The sequence below is a fragment of the Apteryx mantelli genome, chromosome 6 (genome assembly GCF_036417845.1).
Source record: "Apteryx mantelli isolate bAptMan1 chromosome 6, bAptMan1.hap1, whole genome shotgun sequence".
In the NCBI taxonomy this organism is placed as follows: domain Eukaryota; kingdom Metazoa; phylum Chordata; class Aves; order Apterygiformes; family Apterygidae; genus Apteryx; species Apteryx mantelli.
The window spans coordinates 9,173,444-9,193,245 of record NC_089983.1 but is presented as its reverse complement, the minus strand read 5'-3'; the positions used below and the strand labels follow the sequence as shown (position 1 = coordinate 9,193,245).

General features: G+C 52.3%; 1 protein-coding gene across 1 annotated transcript; it reads right to left on the bottom strand.

Moving 5' to 3' along the window:
• Nucleotides 1–1,851: 1,851 nt before the first annotated feature.
• On the bottom strand, nt 1,852–18,888 carry MREG (melanoregulin). The gene is made up of 5 exons (XM_067298723.1): nt 18,779–18,888; nt 13,675–13,834; nt 5,039–5,129; nt 3,670–3,833; nt 1,852–3,292 (listed from the first exon to the last, which is right to left on the bottom strand). Exons 1-5 carry the CDS (start codon nt 18,886–18,888, stop codon nt 3,161–3,163), a joined length of 657 nt encoding a protein of 218 aa, XP_067154824.1. The 3' UTR covers nt 1,852–3,160.
• Between the last annotated feature and the right edge of the window lie 914 nt (nt 18,889–19,802).

Below are 19,802 nucleotides of genomic sequence, written 5' to 3'. Positions count from 1 at the left end.
GAACAGCAGCGAGAGGTCCAGATGGACCTCAGCAGCATGTTGAGTGATAGAAACCCAAACCTCCTTCTCACAAGTAGCGTGATCGCTTTCCTTGGGGAGCGAATTCTCCCTACCCAGGGCCACGGCAGTAATGCTTGCATCACCAGGGAACCTCTGACTTGGATGCTAAGACATTTATATGTTTTATGAAAGCCTTATTCCCCTCTTTCTTGGTGTAGATACACTTCTTGTCTAATGAGTGGTCCCGGTCTGTTGGGTGGAGCAGCCTGTCTACCTGAAGGTCTGCAACACGAAGGCTGTGCTAGGACACCTCCATGATGTAATGCTCATGTGCTTGGCCCAGTGTGTCCGAGTGGGCTTTACCATCTGAAAATCTCATCGGTTTAGTCTCATGGTCTCAGTTTGGGACCCAAAGTGGAGGGAGGTACAGGTGTTGCCAAGACACCTTTCTCTAGCTAGTCTCTAATTTTGACCCAAACCTGGGATGAGCTTCACTTGGAGATGTTTGCGCTACTTTCCCCATCTTTGTTCTTGCCCTTAGTCAGGACAGTCCCACCAGATCTTCTGCACACACAGGGGCAACCTTTCCAGAGGAAAACAAAATTAGCAATGTGCATCTCCCTGCTCATTTCTATGCAAATGAGAAAAAAATATATATATGTCTTGGTTTTGGTAACTGAAATTCAGTGCATCAGTCTCCCACCTCAGATGCACATAGGACAGGGTGTTTCCTACTGAGATTACCAGAATGGCAAACTTGAGCTTGGACCTGTATGGAAACACTTTCTGCTGGTTTCCGTAATTTTGCAAGTTGCAAGTTTAGAAGTCCTACATCCTTATGCTTACCCAAAGGCTATTTTGCAGTATTTGCAGGTTCCCCCTCTGACCAGTTTTAGCTAAGTGTAGGTACTAGAGGACTTTTTTCTATTCAAGTAACGTGATCAGTACGTAATTTGATGCACAGTCCCACGAGCCTGGCTACTCGCCTCTGACGCCCAGAAGCGAGCACGCTCTGCTCTGAAGCTGACCTGATGCTTACGTGGCACAACTTTTTCAGAGATCCTAATTATTGTTCCTACTAAATTAGAACAAAATGTGTTTTGTTGACGTCGGAAGTAACCAGTTTCACAGTATAGCTTTAATCGGCAGGAGTTAAAATTGGGGGTGATTCTGCAAGAGAGCAAGCTAGAACAGATCGCTTCCCAGCGATCTCCCAGGAAGGAAGAGCACCATGCCATAGCCCTTCTTCTCTCCCACAAGATTTAGGAACTCACGGGCTGGTTTTGCATAGTATATGGCATTATAAAATGAAAGCCGTCACCCTGTCCTTAGCACTGCAGACGTTTTGAGGCTCTAATAACGCTTTCCCACAAGGGTTGACTTTTGTGTGGTGTTGTGTCATTCGGCATGGTGTTCCTAGGACCCCAGGATCTCTGTTCAGCAGCGGTTTGTTCAAATAACATTTAGACAAGAACCGGCATGCACTAAAGTTTATTTTATATAAAAATATGGGAGGTTTTCTGAGGTGCAGCTGAACTTCCACTAAAAAAATCAATGGGAATTGGCCCTAACTCCAAGTCCTATTGAAATTCAATTCAATTCCCATCATCTTCTATGAGGACTTCAATCTTAGGCTGGGAAATGACCCTAGTCTTAGAAGTCAACAGGCGTGCTGCGCGAGCGCGTGTAAAACAGGTCGCAGAAGTGCATGCTCTACAAATCCCCCAACCCTGTTACTAGCAGCAGTCAAGACAAATGGTGCTGCCTGCGATCGTTTCTACTGAACCATTCCTTGCCAGGGTCATAGAGAGAGCAAGAAACCTTCACCTTGCTTTCATAATGTGTTTTGTTTATTAAATTCGGTTTTCACTGACGTCCAGAGTTGACAAAAACATTTTCCAGGAAGACTGACAAACAAACAATTTATAAATATATATATGTGTGTGTGTGTGTGTTTCAAATACTGTAGGTATAAACAAATAAATGCTCTATATTGCTATTTTGGGAGGTCCTGTGTAACCAGCATTTTCAGCTGGCTAATTAGCAGCAAATGTGTTAACCAGTGATGAACTTCCACTTACTTTTAAATTATCAAATCCAGTGTTTTGAAATTATTGCTCATTAGCAGACAAAAAAACCCAACAAGATATAAAGGGTGTTCATTAAAAATCTTCAGTTACAGCAGTGACTCTGTACTTTGACAGTACATGTAGCTTTTTAGTGGGTTTTTTTTTTTTTAATGTAATTAAGACTAAAACTTTCAGAAATGAATTAAGGTGTCAGGTGTCCAATCTGAGGATATTACAGGAGCCAAATTACCAGCAGGCCTGACCTTGCCCCCTTCCTAAAATCTAACTTCAGATAGTGAACACCTCGGCGTTGGCAAGGAGCGTAGGGGCTCCCTGGCTCGTGTTGGGGTGCCGGTGGCCGGAGAGGAGCTCCATTGCGATTTCTGCCCCTGACAGCTCCCCTGATACCTAAGGGTTATTCTCTGCCCTTCCCGTGCAGCGCTGCCAGCGACATGGGCACGGCACCCAACTTTAAGAGCACTGCAATGCTTTTGATGCCTGGCATTAACTCTTCTCCCAGCTGCAAACTTGTTTTCCGAATCTGCCAGGAGAATGGGAGCTGGGACCACCTCCACCCCAGAGGGGCTGTGGTTGGCCAGAGATAAGGAAGATGATCAGTGCATAGAGAAACGTCACAAAATTGTAGTTGAGTGAGGTATATTCTTCCTTCCTCCCTGCGTGCTCCTGGCTATGAAGGTCAAGGTGGGGAATGGTACCAGGGGAAGGTGGAAATGCAGATCTCAGTGCAGCGCTTGCAACTAGAGACCTGCCAGCTCGGACAACTACTGGTAGCAATGCTTTGGCCATGGGTCTCCCCTTGCCTAGTCAGCGGTTCAGCTAGTGGCCTCTCATCAGGACTACGCCAGTTCTTGCTCCCTGCCACTGGGAGCGCCTCCATGTCGTGTCTGCCAGGACCCCCTTTCTGCGCCACTCCGCTCTTGGGGATGGTCGCGCTCGGCTCTGGCTGGCCTGCTCGCTTCTCTGAAGGGAAACAAGGAACGGCGCTACTTGTGCTAACCCCTTGGCAGAGGAGCCAGATGCTGGGAGGGAAGGAAACCCGCCATCAACGCTGCATTTGCAAGGCCATCTCCTCAGGGCATCGCAGAGATGCATTGCGTTGCCTTCTGACTGTCATCCGCTCTTTCCCCACTGGGTCTCTTGGGATACACCACACTGGCCATCCTGAAGAACTCATCTGCAGCATCAAGGGCTATAAGCCGATCCTACCAAAGCAAAGGAGTTTTACAGTCACTGCGTTGCCTGGGTGAGTGGCATCTCCCTGTTCAACATCCTCCCTCCAAGGTGGCTCTCCTAACAGCTCTCGGGCAAAGTCAGGCATTAGCCCTTATCTTTTCCCCCTTCAGTCACCCAGCTGCAAGAGGACCCCATTGCACAGGCCTAGAGTAACTCGGGAGGCTGGACTGATGGCCCTACAGCACGCGTGTTTCCAAAAAAGCTCAACAAGCGAGCTGTAAGTGCAACGTCTGGCGTGGAGGCCAGCATCCATGGGAGCTTGCTGCGATGCAGCTCACCTCCTCCTCCTACCCCCTTTAACCTCGCTTGCAGAGGTGGGGATGAAGGCATGCTCTGAGTTACTCACCACCACAAAAAGGTACCGCTCAGAAAGCTCCCAGCTGGTTGGGAAGATGTTTGTCTCTTCGGAGAGCTTTAGCAGGATCTCCCGGGCTTTGCCCATGTTCTGAGAATCACTGATAATGCTGAGTTTTGTCACCGATAACAGAGAGTCTGCTTCCTTCTGGAAACCTAGGGCAGAAATGGTCATCCCTGAGTCCTGCACGCTCTTTTGATGTTCCCTATTCCGCCTCCACCTTGTGCTGCTTCTTTCCCTCCTTGCCAACGTGAGCTAGTGTTTCCCTGAGGCAGCCCATGTCTGAACCTGGTGTAGGCCTGAGCTCACTGGTGGTGGGGGGAAAAAAGTCCTAAAAAAATTCAGAACGTGTTTGTTGCTAGTTTTCAGTGAAGGGATACTAACGCTCCCCACACACCCTCCCAGTTCAGCTCTTACATGCTCCTGATGTACCTCCATGGGGGTCCTGCGGATCCCAGTGATTAGAGCTATATGTTGTCAGCAGGTCTCTGGTCAAAGTGATAAAAAACCTACTGCAGTAATAAATGTGTGGATAATTGCACCTGAAACAGTCAGCATTTCCCACAGAAAGGGTATCCCAGTAAGGAAAGGGAGAGGAGAATGCTGGGGGGTGATCAGTAGATCTTTAAGGATGTCAGGTCATCGCTCCCATGTTTGGCCCATAGAGGCAACGTGAGCACCTTGACAAAGACGAATGCCAATCCCTAGTTATAAATTTATAATGTTCCTCCCCTCCACACCCCAGAGCAGCTGGCGGGGCAGGAGCGCCTGAGATACAAATCACTTCTGCTCCTAGGTAATGTCCGTAAGCAGCCCCAAGTCAGGCAAGGACGCTTGAGTCACACATCCTCCTCTCGCTAGCCGCCATCCATCACCGCAGCGTCGCTCGCACAAGCCACTTGATCAATGGGCTGGCATCGCGCATGGCCATGTGGCCACTGCCTTTCCCTGGCGGAGCGCACAGCGCCCATGGCTGGAGCTCCCTGCTTGCGGGATAGAAAACAGCAGGCTTGGGAGGGCCCCTGTTGAGCAATTTCTTCGTGTGAGAGAATATATCTAATTTACTTAGGTGCAGACAAAGTGGGCGGGTTGTCTCAGATTTGCTGGCACAAGCTAAGCAAGAAAGAGGTCTATCTATGTTCAGATCGGAAAGGAATATTCATTCCTCCCTGCTTATCTTGCTTATAAAAACGCTGGGTGAATTCCCAGGTATCAATCTTCCCTTCCCTTTCTCCTCTGCCAGTGTGGTTTTGCATAACTCTGAATCCTCAGCAATCATGGGACCCCTCATTTGGTACCACCACACGTGCCCATCCTTTGTCATTCCACAAAAAAGGCATCTTTTTATCCGCTAGCTTACCTAAATCTTCCAAAATGTGTTTCCACCTGCCTCTCACTTCTTTTCGGGTTTGCCGTAAGGTATAAATATCGTAGTTGAGCTTTTGCCATTCCTGCAAAGCAAAGGGATAACAGATACTCAGTCATCTGCATGTATTGGGGTCTCTGTTGCTTTTCTAGGAATCTGGACTTTTAGAAATGGAACCAGAGTTAAACCGATAATGTTGGCATTGAGGGATCAGCATGAAGGTCAATGGCCAGACTTCCATTACCTCTGGAAAAAAGCACACTGACCAATGTAGAGTATTTTAGCTTAATGTTTGGTACAGCTTCTCTGCATCTTCCTGGCATATACAAAACAAGTCACCTACGTGGTAGCTTCATAGACTCTGAGTTACCTTGAAATCAGATTGCAGAATTTAGCTGATGGCTTCTGGCCAAAATGGTCTCCTCGGTCAGAGGCAGGGAGGATATAGCACTGCAGCTCTGCTCTCTACTGGAAATTATAACGCTGTCCTCAGCCAGAGGACAACGTAAACTTCCAAATGTACACTTCAATTTCAGGCCTGCTCCTTTGGTCCGAAGCTTGTATGAGATAAACAAACCTTGACATCCAAGTTAGCATCAGAAACTGAGGTTATGAAGACACCTTATTTGACTTTTGCAGCTTGAGAAACCAAGACCATATATTAATAAATACCTTCTATTGACTATTGCAACACCTTGTTTGCATACACTTGCAGTGAAAATGGCATGATGCTAGCCCTTAGGAACTAGAAGTTTGAAAAAAAGCTATTGCTATATCTGGGACAGGCATATGGTGGATTCTGCAAACTGCTCAGCCCTGTTAGGCATTTAACTAGAACACAGAAGTTTTCAAAAGCACTTGAAAACAAGAAAACTTGCCTTTTTTAAAGGCTGGGGTACAGCCTTTAAGTGGCAGAGAAGAGGTGTGCAACTAGATATTTGAGGTGTGAGTTGGAATCATTCGACATAATAACTATTCTTAGTGATTGCCTGTTCACGTAGTTAATGCCACAGTTAACTATACAGTACGTATACTTGGGCTTGACCTCAAGCTCTCTATGTGCAAAATGGGATGCTGTCTCAAGGGGAAGGTTTTCAGGTTACTTATTAAAGTTATACCAATGCAAGTAAACATGTCCGTTTATACAGGTATACGTTCCTATAGGAACACACGTATTCTGGAATAAAAGCAGGAGCATTTTTCCTAGTTTTGTTTAATAAGTTTACACATGTAAAAAGATGCATCGATGGAAGTGTCCAGACAGCAGGTTGTGCTGGTTGTTAGCACATGGAAATTATTTGGGTGATGTTACAATCTTAATGAATTTCATTTCTGAGCAGCAGATTACAGAAATGTATTCTTGTAGAATAAATAGGTGTTAATCTGTATCATCTCGCTGGGATTTTCCTACCTGACATGTGCGGTTCAAGCTGTGAAGAATACCCATGAATGTAGGCTATGCTTTAGAAATGCAGCTGGTCTCCTGACACACGGTGCCTCAGAGAGTTTGTTTGCCCCATTTAGCCCTACTGTCTCCTGGGGATGATGGATGATCCTGCTGCCTGTTAGTGACCAATTGCACCCATCGGCCATCGTGATTCAACCACTGCCCCCTACAGCGTTACACATCAGAATGTAAATGGATTTGCAAGTTCCAACATTTTTGTCCCAAAGAGCCTAAAATCTTAATTTTGAGGGATTTTTTTTAAAGGAAGGAACTCGGCGCGCTTCTGCTGGTCATGTTAGGCTAGGTTAGGTAGTGCATTTGGTTCTGTGGAGTACATCACTGAACGGTATTAATCAATTAAAACCTGCTCTCTCAGGCAGCAGCCGGGGTCCTGCATGAGATCTGTACCACCAGCATCCCAAAGGGATTTAGGCTGCAACCCCAACGTATGCATTTATGTATATTCCCACATTTATGAGAAACATTGTAAATCCAGGGGCCTGCCTAAGCCTCCTGCAGATCACCATCTGGATTCTAAGCAACTGATTTCAGTAAAGGCCTTAGCTCGGGGCACCTGAATGCGATTTGCCCCCTAACCTCCCCACTTTCTGATGTGGTAAAGAGCTGGAGATTTTAGTGCTGCTCTTGAACACAGCCAACGTGTCAAGACTGCGGAGATTTAAATGACTAGCCTGTTTTCTGGTTGTTCAGCGATAGCTACAGCAGCTCCTCTGAGATTACGATTTGAAAGAAAGCCATCAGCGGGGTTAAGATGCTCGTGAATTTAGGTCAGGCACGGGGGCATTTGGGACCAGCATGCAGCGGCTTGCTCCGAGCTGCTCCTCCGCCCAGCCTGGGGACAGCAAACCCCTTCCTTTCCAGCTTAGTGCTGTGGGCTAGTGTCACTGATCAGCGGCGAGCTGCTCCCCTGACCATGTCGGTACTTGCAAGTGGCTTTACTGTTTGCACGTGAGGGCACCTGACCGCTAGCGCCATGGATCAAAACGCCGTTTCAGTCCTTAACCAGGAAAAGGAAGGAGGCAGTAACAAGCCTCTTCTCTCATGACACAGACTCGTGGTTACAGAGTGAAGTCCTCTGCATGAAAAAGATTTTTTTTTCTTTTTTTTAATTAAAGAAAGCTTTGTGAGAAGTTTCCCCCAGCCGTGAAAGTTTTCAACTTTTGGCAGGGCTCCCTTGGAAACGTCTCAGCCTCCTCGTGACCCCACAGCCTTAAGCAGAAAGGAGAGCAAACCAGTTCAGGCACGCTGGTGGGAAAATGAGCTGTGTCTCCGACCTGCTGTGCAGATAAACCAGCGCTTTGATGGACACGATCGACACGTCCGTTCTGATTCCAGTGAGGGTTTATGGTGCTGACTTAGCACACCGAGGCAGTGGGGAGGATGCTCATGGCACCCCGGAAGGAAGCCCTCATCCTCCTTTCTCCTGAATGTGGTTCTGGACCAGAGAAAGGCAGGAGAAGGAGGCTGTACGTCGTGCCAGTCACTGAGAAGCAACCAGAGACATTGTCATGAACTCTGGGCAAAGACAGGCCAGTTTCTAGGAAGGGACATGCCATGTTCTCCAGCAGCCTCAGAAGCCACCAAGTTTTCCAGGGTGGGACACCCTAAATGCCGTGGGCAGGGGTCATCCTTCACATTGCGCTAATGAGGAATAAAGAGCATCTTCCTATCCTCCAAATTACTCTAAAGAAGATCTTCCTTTAACAGCAGAGGAGGATCACAGGGCTGGAGTTCGCTCCACGCTCGCTGCCGGGCAGAGGGCACATGCCAGGACTCGGTGCTGGACCCAGTGCTCGCCCCTGCTCCATAAGGGGCCTCTCCACCTCCTCTCCTGCCTCGTTCGATGCAAGGTCTTTGGGACAGGCAAGGCTCCTCGTGCGCGGCCACCATCACGGACGTTTTCTGCAACCAGTCTTGCCCTTATAAACCTAAACACCAGGGCACAACATGTACCAGTGCGTTCTTGAGAAAAACCTCTGTGCAGGAGTCAAAAGTACCCTTGGCACAGCAGAGGAAGAAGAGACCCAGCCAAATCACACATGCAGTAATGAAGCTTTGAAAAACTCGGGGAAAGAGCGTCAACGTCTATCCCTAGGTGACAGCAAGTTCCTACAAGGCCAGAAAGTGCTGAACTGACGCCCGCGTCCCCAGCAGTAGTTCAGCGCCATCCAGGTTTGCTCCCAAATCATGGACCAGTAGCTCTTGTATGAACCAAATGAATTTCAGCCAACTTGCACATACCCCTGCATACCTGCACCTGGTGCATTATCTGGCACTTTACTTTAGTTCTACGGTCTTCCAGAGAAGATATTTACCTGGAAAACTTCCCTGGACTCACCGGTGCATATGCTAAGTCTGCAAATGCCAAAAGTGAAGAAATCCTCAGCATTAAATATAAGCCAGGCTGGCACAGAACTGCAAGCTGGGAAAGAACGTGCCAAAGAGAACAGGCAAGCACTCTCCAATTTTTCCTCCCTGCTCATATGGAAATTTCCTAATTAGGAGGTAGTTTTCTTTATGTTGCCAAAGTAATCCTCTACCAAAGCCATTTCCTTTATTCCTTTGAAAGTAATTTGTATCATTGTTCTGTTCAAGAGTTATTTAGGAAATCAGGTCAAAACACAGTTATTGGGGACAGACTGCAAAATATCAATCTAGATTGGTACCACTTCACATCCAGGGGTGCTCCTCATCTGGCCTCAGGGACTGGCCCAATTTGAAGTAGCCGAGCAAATACAAACACTAGATCCAGGTTCATATGTTGAACCTTATTCCCACACCTCAGCTCAGCGCCACCAATTGAATTCGATTCAATTTCAAGAGAGGTTTTCAGCAGTTCACAAATCTTTTTTTGCAGACCTTTGGAGGTCTGGGGCTTGGTGGATCGGTGGTTTATTTATTTGCCCAAGACTTTGGGAGACCCAGCACAGCTCAGCCTCTCTGATTTGCCCACAACCCTGGGCAAATCCCATCACCTCTGTATGCCTCCGCATGGCCATGTTGCAATACTGAGCTTCTCTGTAATGTGTTTAAAAAAAACACCCCTAGGAGAACATGAGAAAATATGAAAATAGGCCCCGTCAGCCTGTTACGGGATGGGTAACACAATTCTGTTAGCCCAGCCCCTAGCAGAGATGTTAACATTCGAGGTTTGCTGGCGCTGTAATAGTCCCCCGTAAATAGTTTCCTCCATGAAACACTTTCCTCCCCACTAGCAGAGTACATGCTGAAGCAGCATCTTGACTGTATCTGTGCAGCATCTCAAAGAACAGCTTGTTTTCCTCGAGCTCCTCCGTTCCCTCCAGAAGATTGGGGAGTTTTACCTTACACCACCAACAGGTTTGACAGCGCTGCAGGGCAGGAGCCATCCTGCAGGAAAAACAGTTTTTTTCCATATTCGAAATATTGACCCAAGCCTTTAAGAGCTTGGAGCACTGCTTTGATCTCCAAAGGCTGCATCAGTTTTACCAGCGTCCTTAAGCCAGCCCTTCAGCTACAGCTTTTCTGGTCCTCTCTCCCCATACTCCTCTCTTCCTTGTACTTTTTCTTCTTAAGGTGCATCCAAGCACATTGCACTCATCGCCCGACGGCAGAGAAAAGCACGAGGTTGTGAGTTGTTCAGTCCTCGCCTAGGACTGCCGCTCCAAATTTCGTCCTCCCCATGTGCCTGCATGTCTGTTCACGTTTCTCAGCTCTCTTCTCTTCTGCCCCATCTCTCATGCTGATGAGGTCTGTCACAGCTGCCGTTTCTGCCTTGTACGTGCCTCTGGTGCATTTACTCCTCAGTCTGTTCACACCCAGCCCTTTTCTGTGACTCCTCAGGAGCACAGCCCCGGCAAGAGCTGTGCCGTTTGCCAGTCTCCTTGCGTGGACCCATTGACCTCCAGGCGTAACCCACCTACCTGGAGGCCTCTGCAAGCTCAGCGTCTCATCTGAGCCACTGCAGGACCCAGCAACAGAGCTGGGCACCTCCAGATGGAGATTTGTCTTGCCCGTCTTAGACTGAACGTCCCCAGTTTTAGGAGGCTCCAGTGACCCTCATCTTTCATGCCTATTGCACAGTGGCTTTTGCAATCACAGGGTGCTCCGGCTGGCTCCTCAAAGCCCAGCGTCGCTATTAGCAGTCACTCCAAGCAAATAGCATCAAGCAGGATGAGCAAGTGGGCGGGAAACGGGCGCACCCAAGAAGTCACTGGTCCCTGCCTTGAAGAGCTCGCTGCCCTGGTTCAGCGAGAAGCAAGTGGAGCAACCCTGGCCAGCCTTGTGCAAGCTGCTGTCACCCCGAGCTTGAGCTGGAGCTGCCAAGCTTCCAGGAGCAGGGCAATGCAGAGGGGCCGGGGGAAAGAAACCCTCTGCATGGATTCAGTGTGGGGCCAAGGAGTTGGGTTCTGGCTCATTACCTGCTCCTTCTTCTACCAAAAAGGACAGGAGGGAAGCAGTGAAATATCGCAAGCAGCAGCAGACGGGGAAGAAGCGTTTTGTGGGTGATGCAGAGGACGTCGGGCTGAGCTCCTGGAGGTATTCCCTGCTCTTGCTGCATGATCTCTGGCAAACCACATCATTTTCCCGTACTGGTTGGAGTGACCACAGGCGAGCTGCTCTGTCCGCACGTATTGCCAGACCTCCTGCTGACAGCGCCCAACCCTTCGCGGGCACAGCTCAGCTCGCTTCATTGACAGCGGTCCACAGCCCAGGCCTGCGTTATCCGCAGAAAACATCTGCCAGGGAAGAGCCACAGATCCCCAGGCCCAGAGAGAGCCGTCCCCGGGCCAACCTGGCTGACATCCAGCCTTGCACAAGCCGAGGAGCCTCCCGCAGCCACTCCGGCATCAAGCCTGTAACTTATAGATGAGCTACGGCAGCTCTTTCAGCAAAAGGGGCCATCTTGATCTAAAGACCTGCCCGAAAAAGCCTTTGCAGGCAAGCAGGCGTGAACAGACTCCTCCAAATATGATTACAGGTTACCTCCTAGCATCGCGTGAAGGAACCAGGTTGTTTCCAGCAATCAAACTGTAAGACCTCACTCATATTACAAGGAAGAGCGTGGCGGAGGAAAGCATATTTTGTCATCAATTCATCAGTGCTGTTATTCAAAATTACTGGCATCACTGCCAAAAAGGTATGACTAGACATCGGTTATTCTGCTGCAGTACCTGGTGGGGAGAGGGCTCTGTATTTTTCCCCCAAAATCTGGACATAGTCACCACTGCATCCTGACCCACCACTTCTCCTATCCTGGCTTGCAGCACCTTGTCTCCACTACCTTAATAATAATTAAAAAAAAAACCCATACAGGAACGCAGAAGTGGGTTAGCCAGATTAAGGAAAGCACAGTGCCGGACTGAGGCGAAGGTGGGGTCACACAGACACCAGACACATGACAGAGGATTACCTGCTCTTTGTCGTCCTTCCAAAATCCCGTCCTGGGAAAGCGCGATGATAACGGGGTGGAACGGCGAAGCATATAATAAGGGCACGGCCCGCTGACATTTCTGTGCTGAGTCAAGGTCCGGAAATACAGGGACTAGTTTTCCCTTCCGTATTATTTTAAGCAAGAATAAAAACGACCTAAGGTTTTGTAAGATGTATGTACCGAATAAATAACAATCCGATCCTCCTCCACGCCCGGCGCGGGGGCATCCCCTCTTCTGCACGCTCTCCCCAGGGTTGTATCCGCTCTGCCAGGGCACGGGAACCGAGCAGCTCCCCAAAGCCGATTACAGCTTTCACCGGAGCTGTTTTGCAATTGGACTTTTTCTCTCTCTCAGGGCTGATCTCTCATTAGACGAAGCAGTTTGGCCTAGTTTTAAAACGCTCACTGGAGTAAGAGCCGATCTCTGCACCTGGGGGGCCGAACGTGGAACGTCAGATTTTCCGGCAGTTATAAATCGCAGTTCTGTAACCCACGCCGCGTGGCGGGAAGTCGCCTCCCCCCCTTCGCTCGCAGCGGTGCTTCAGCAGGAAAGCCGTTCCCACGAGCGTACCCCGGGCTGGCTTCCTCCGTCGCACGGGGAGACGGGCCCTCTGCCCTCGCGTTTGTTTGCAGGCAGGAAGCTATTTTTACGAATAACCGTCGCTTTTACGGGTTCCGCAGGTCGAGCGCATAACGAGCCCCACGTGGAGCCAAAGGGCTGCTCGGAGGAGCAACGCGGCAGCATCACGCACGCTTCCCTCGCGCTGGCTTCGACGGCGCCCCGAACCCGAGTTTTATCTCAACCGTGCCTCCGGAGTTTAAGCCTCCTAGTGAAAACTGAGCTTTTGTTTAAGGGCGACTCTCTCACGGGGGGAGAGATTTTCAGTCTTAGCCTTTTGGATAAAACGGGACGGCTTTCAGATGCTGCTGACATTAAATGCGAAGCCTCCGGGTTTTACGGAAGACATTTTGGAATGGGGGAAATGCGTCACTATTTTCCTTAGTCTGTTCCTAATCCGCCGGGCCGCGGGAATCTCCCTTGCGCAGCCGGGCTTTACAGGAGGCAGTCAGGCCCGCGACGCCCCCCCTTATATCCCAGCAGCGATTTTCCCTGCTGCGCCAGGAGCTGCGCCGGTTCCCTGCCCTCGATAACTACCCCGTAAGCAATTAGAGCAGTATTTGACTTGACGCGTCATTAGAGCGGCGGGACGGGGGCAACCGCGGGCGAGGCAAAAGCAGAAGGCCCAACCGGAGACACGCGGGACAAAACTGCAGCCCGTGAAAGCGGAGGAGCGGAGCCGGCTAAGGACAACGCGCGAAACGTGGTCGTGCGCGGGTTTGGTTGAGGGCGCTGCGCTTTGTCGGGCGATCCCAGCGCGCGTTTTGTCGGCCGCACGCGCGGCATCTCCCGTCCCGGCTCAGGAGGGGTCTCCCGACCTCGACGCTGCAGAAGTCCTGGCTTTTCAGGGAATAGACTCTGGCTGGGGCCCTATCTGCACCAGCAATAGGAGAAAATCTGTAGAGTGAAATAGCAGCTAGCAGGACCTGCTGTCCACACTATCTGCATTTGGGGGTTTTGCTTCAGTCTGCTCCCAGGGACTGACTGCCCAGGAGCCCCGGGTCTCTACAGGGGCTTGGCAGATGGTTGAAGGAGCTCATGATTACATTGGAGCTAGTGTTTGCCTATCGAAAATAAGTCTTTTCTCACTCTGTTTTATCCCGTATTTTCTATGGCAGCTCCCTCCTTACCTCCGAGTCCGTGTCCAGCTGGTTCCTCACCACGATCATGTTGTAGAGTATGCGGTCGTCGTCCGCCTCGGTGTGGGTCACGTCGTGGGGGGTGCTCCACAGGTTCTGCTCCTCGTCCCGCGCCAGCGTGGCCCCGAAGGAGGCGTACGGGTTGTTGTTGCTGTGGAAAGGGACAGCAAACGTGAGGCAGGGCCTGCTGGTGGACGGCGCCCTCCCATCGCCTGGCTTCCTTTACCTTCCCACCTCCCGCACCCCTTTGAAAGCATCCACCTCACCCTCTCTGAGCTAACGTAGACACAGTTATAATAACTTAGACCAGAAAATCCCCACAGCTTTCTGGGGAAGGGTACAGTGTTGAGGAGGGCGTTTTCTTTCCGCCCTTGCAGTCATGCCAAGATCCCACCAGGAAGATTTGTCCACGCGGAGATTTTGTGCGCAGAAGGGCAGACGCGTGCAGAGCATCTCCCTTGCCTCTTGGCCAAAGAAGCACTTCTACCCATCTTCTTCTCAAAGTCATTGCAGATGAACAGTATTTTATTGCGGACAAAGGAAGAGGACACAGGCAATTCCACCTGAACACCAGAAAACACTTTGTCACTGGGAGGGTGGTTGAACATTGGAGCAGGTTGCCCAGAGAGGTTGTGGAGTCTCCATCCTTGGAGATAACCAAAACCCAACCGGATGTGGTCCTGGGCAGCCAGCTCTAGGCGACCCTGCTTGAGCAGGGGGTGGGGTGAGATGATCTCCAGAGGTCCCTCCAACCTCAGTGATTCTGTGCCTCTGTTTTCTCCCCAGCAGCCCAAGCCCTGCTGAATCAAACAGCAAATCTGCACACGGGAAACCCCATCCCAGCGGCTCCCCACCTGAGAGGTATGGCCAACGCAACTGAGCAGCGTGGGGAGCAGGGCAACAGGCAGAGAGGACTTTCAGCCAAGCACTGCCAAAAAGTCCGGGAATTCTGGGTCCACATCCCACCTACTCAGGCCCTGGCTTTATCCTGGGGAGGGAAACATCCTCAGCCTGCTTGTGAACTCCTGCATTTACTTGCTTAATGGTTAGCAAAGCAGGGCATCATCTTCCGAAAAGGCTGTTCCCCACCAAGGCAAGGAGCTTCTCTGTGCACTGATGGCAGTTCTGTTTTATGGCTGTATCTTACTGCTGGGCTGGGTTTTTTCTTCCTTTTTTCCTTTTTTTTCCTTTTTTTTTTTAAATAGGTTATTTAATTCTTCTGGGATAACTTTTAGCACAGTACTTTCATAACACTTACACGTTTCTAATCAGGATGTCCAGACGTTCAAGAGAAACACCACGACCTGAGAAATACTTCAGGACTTACATAATAGTATCATCAACCATCCTATGGTAATTCCTGCTCAGTTCTTGTTCGAACACACCAATATTTATTCTATTTGCTTTCCAAAACCCTTTGTTTTGGTACGAGCTCTATCCAGTGAAACCTCAGATAACACTGTGGGCGGTTTATCTGTGCTAGTACATCCATTACAAAAGATGCTAAGAGGAGCTCCAGCATACAGATAAAACAGAAAAATCACATCAGCATTCCTGCAGAAAAGTTAATTAGATTTTCAATAAACCAAAAAACCTGAGCAACAGGTAACAAGGGGAAAGATAATCTCTTACAATCTCTCATTAAGGACAAGCGAAAGAATGTAACATCGAGGGTGTGGATGGCACAACTCAGCATTTCTAGACCAGAGCCAACACGGGTTCAGTCAAACCATTTCCCCTTCCCCTTCCCCCTCTCCAGCTCCCCAGCACGGCTCAGCCAACGGCTTTCCCGCAGCTATGGGCAGAAACGACCAGGGTGGAGGCAGCAACAAGCCAACATGGATGGTATGGAGGGATGTTCCTGGGATGCCAGAGCAAGCGTCTGTTAATGCCTGAAGGGTTTGGAGGGTTTTTTGGAGCCTCTCTGGAGAGCAGACAGGACCCCAGCCTGTAAGGTGTCACTTGAGGGCAAGACGGGCCACGAGCATGAGGTGGGCACTGTGCTCCTGCCTTCAGCAGGATCTCCCCACTCACTGATCGATAGTCCTTAACATCTGACTTACTGTACAAACGCTATTTGGCAATAACACTTACATGCCTTAGCTTTTACGAGCCGCTCCCCTGCCCAAAGCGAGGCGGTATCTTTATTTCCGAGCGGACAAACCGCGGCGCAGGGCGTGAAGCAGCTTATCAGGGACGTGGGCAGGAGCAGAGCCCAGGTCCCATGCACACACCCTTGGCCGCTGCAGAGGAGAGGCAGGCCCAAACCCCTTCGCAAGTGAGATCCCACGCGTTCCTCAAACATCTGCCCCTGCGCAAGCGTCCTTCTGGAAACCCCCAGCAGCACCCAAAGCCACCCCAACAGCGGTCTCCAACCTGCAGTCTGCGGGCGGCTGGGGATTTCTGCCAGCAGACCCAGGGAAAAGGCTTGCGAGAGCAGGCTTGCTCTCCGCCAGCTTGCACCCCCTACGAGGCCCAGCAGCCCAGAGGAGTTAGGCAAATCCAAAAAGACCTCGAGAATGACTGAGGGGGAAAAGGCACATCAACGGCAGCCTGCCTTGCCAGGTACGGTAGTCGCAATGGGGCCAAAGGCAACTTGGACCGCTTCACGCTCCCGTCTTTAGCCAGAAAACGCCGAGCGTTAATGCTGCACAAACAAGCTTCTGCTCCAGGGGGCTTTCAATCCCCATTAAACACGTTTCAGAATCCAGAGCCCAAATTCTCTGTTTATCTGCAGCCCGAGAACACCATCGAAGTGAGATCGCACCTCTCCAACTTCCCCGCGGCAAGAGATTGCCAGGCATCCTCGGCGTTTTGCTGCAGTAGCCCAACTCCCCGACTTCGGCCAGATTTTGTACTAGCACCGTCCTCGGGCTGTTACTATTTCTTGTCTCTGCTCCAGGCAAAGCGCAGGCTGCTCTCGCTGATCTCATCATAGCTTAGAGTCAGACTTGAATACATTAGGGTAACAGACATGCCTAAAAATACACGTCTTATCTCCCCATCATTGCTTCGTTCTTTGAAATGTCATGTTTATTACACTGGAACCGTTCAGTTTGGGGAAAACGAGGTGAAATTTTTTGAAGTCGACCTTTAGGTAGTTAAACTGGGAATCTCAGCTGCCAAAGAAGTAAAACTCATCTAAAAGATCTGAAATTCCAAACAAGTCATTCATTTTAGATGGCACAGTGATACCAAATAAGTAAATCACTGCAAGCGTGCTCTTGCAGGATCCCCGCTTTGCCATAAAGCCCCAAAGCCTCCTGCCCCGTAACAAGCTAATGGCTAGGTTATTAGATTAATTATTGTGCAAGAGCAAGTGCCTTTCAAATGCCCAGTAGTTTTACAGGCTTTCCTACTTAAAGCCAGCATTAACTGGATTGTCATTGAAAGGCATGTTACTAAAGAAAGGTGCCGCGTGCAGCCCGCTCGCAGCCTGATAGGGGACGGACACTTCCTGAGACAACAAAACACTAAGCAGCTCGTACCCCTCCGCACCTGCGCTTAGCTCTCATTAGGTTAACACGAATTCCCTGGGCTGGAGGCCCCACGGTCAGGATTATCTGGTTATTATTTAGGACTTCTTTCGCGGCATGAAATGAGGCCGTTGCAATCCCTGCCGCCGGCTCCCCCGGTACGGTGCTGCGCTCTGGGTGCGAGGGGGGGGTCTGCGCCTCCCGGGAGCTCGGCGAACCTCCGCCGCGTCGGCAGTACCGAACAAACGCTCCGCGCTCCTGGAGACCCCGACTCCTCCTCCCTGCTCCCGCGGCGCCTCTCTTTGCATCCCGGGCACTCCTGCGCGCCGGGACCCTTCGTGCAAGGCAGCAACGGCCACGGAGCACCTTGGAAGGGCCCTTCAGCGTGCAAAGGCTGAAGCACGCTGTGTCTGATGCAAACGCAGGTGCCGAGAGGCGCTTTTTGCTTTCTTGGCTCACGCCCGCTCGCCCTCACGCGCTGTTACGTCATCCCGCTGACTTGGACGGACGGACTTGCAACATGCAAAACCCGCTTACGTGTTTGCACAGGTCACAGCTCTTATACAGATGACTTAAGAGAGGGCTTAATCTTTCCGTATTAAAAGGCCCCACGATCTGAAGTCCTGAAGGCTCTGCACGTAAGAAAGGCGCGACTGAAAAGCGTGAAAAAACCCTCTGTTCTCCAGAAATTGGCACGCGCAATGTCTTAACGTGAAGACTCCCGCAGCGTTGCTGCGGCTTGTTGTACTGCGGGCGTGGTACAGCGCTACCCTGCCAGCTTCGCCTATCGGGAAGCAGCAGCCCGGCTCGAGCTCAGCGGGCACGTTTGCGTAGCGAGGCCGCGATCCCGCGGCGGCTTGCACGCGCGCTCCGCTTCGCTCCCGGAAAGTCGCTCCCGCCGCCCCGGCGCGGCAGCAGGGCCGTGCGTAGCGGCGCCTCGGCCGCGGCCCGGGCCACCGTGCAGCGACGCCGCGAAGAGCCGCGGCCGCTGGCAACCAAACCCCGCGGGGCCGAGACAGGACCCCCTTTTTGTTCCGCGTCCCGGCCTCCGCTATTGAAATCCCACCGCGGGGACGAGGGGCTGCTCGGGGCTGCCGGGGACGGACAAAAGAGGAATGGTTTCTATGGTGAGGGGCGCGCTCCAAACACATCCGAGCCGCAGCTGCGGCTTCCCTTCCCGGCACTTTTCTGCTGGGTTATTTGCGAGTCTGTCTCACGCAGCCACGATGCGTCAGGCCCAGCTCTGCCCCTCTTCCCGGGAAACCCCCGCGCAAAGAGATGCTGGAGCAGTCGGTTGCTATCGGAAGACGATCCCTTCCGAATCTTGTCTTGCGCTACACGGCAAGAGCCGACAAACTTGCCGCTTAAAGCGCCGGCCGTCACACCGTCGTAACCCATCTCAGGAAAACGGGAATCGCCCCCCCCCGAAGCAGAATTCCCTGGTGCGACGTATCTTTTGGGAAGGCAACCTCGGCGCACGCCGGGGCCCTGCCGCAGGGAGACGCGCGCAAGCGGGAAAGCGCGAAGGGAAGCGCCTCCGGGCACCGCGCATCCCGCATCCCGCACCGCGCATCCCGCATCCCGCATCCCGCATCCCGCACCGCGCACCGCGCACCCACCTCAGCAGCGGCTCCTTCTCGGGCGCCGCCGCCTCGCCGCCGCCGCCGCAGCAGCCGCAGCAGCCGCCGCCGCAGGCGCCCAGCGCGCGCAGCCAGGCCCCCAGCCCCATGGGCCGCCCCGCCGCAGCCCCCCGCGCCGCCGCCGCCGCCGCCGCTGCCCGGGAGGCGGGCGAGGGCCGGGCCCGGCCGGGGCGGCGCGTCCCGGCACCCGCCTGCCCCGAGGCGGGGCGGGAGGCGGCGCCCGGCGGGGCTCGCTCGCGCCCTCGCCGTTCCGTGCGGTGCGGTGCGGGGCCGGGCCCCCGGCGTGCTGCCCCCAGCCCCTTCCAGCCGCAGCCTGCTCCTGCGCTTGCAACGGCTCGCAACTACTTCAGTGCAACGTTCTCCTGCAGCCTGCGCCCGGCCGGCTTCCAGCAGGGCCCGCTTGCGGGATCGCGCCCCGAAACGCAGCCCCGTGCAAGGTCTGCATCCTTCCCCCAGCCCATCTCCAGCAGGGCCCGCTTGCGGGATCGCGCCCCGAAACGCAGCTCCGTGCAAGATCTGCATCCTTCCCCCAGCCCATCTCCAGCAGGGCCCGCTTGCGGGATCGCACCCCGAAACGCAGCTCCGTGCAAGATCTGCATCCTTCCCCCGGCCAGCTTCCAGCAGGGCCCACTTGCGGGATCGCACCCCGAAACGCAGCTCTGTGCAAGATCTGCATCCTTCCCCCGGCCAGCTTCCAGCAGGGCCCGCTTGCGGGATCGCGCCCCGAAACGCAGCCCCGTGCAAGGTCTGCATCCTTCCCCCAGCCCATCTCCAGCAGGGCCCGCTTGCGGGATCGCACCCCGAAACGCAGCTCTGTGCAAGATCTGCATCCTTCCCCCAGCCCATCTCCAGCAGGGCCCGCTTGCGGGATCGCGCCCCGAAACGCAGCTCTGTGCAAGATCTGCATCCTTCCCCCAGCCCATCTCCAGCAGGACCCGCTTGCGGGATCGCGCCCCGAAACGCAGCTCCGTGCAAGATCTGCATCCTTCCCCCAGCTGGCTTC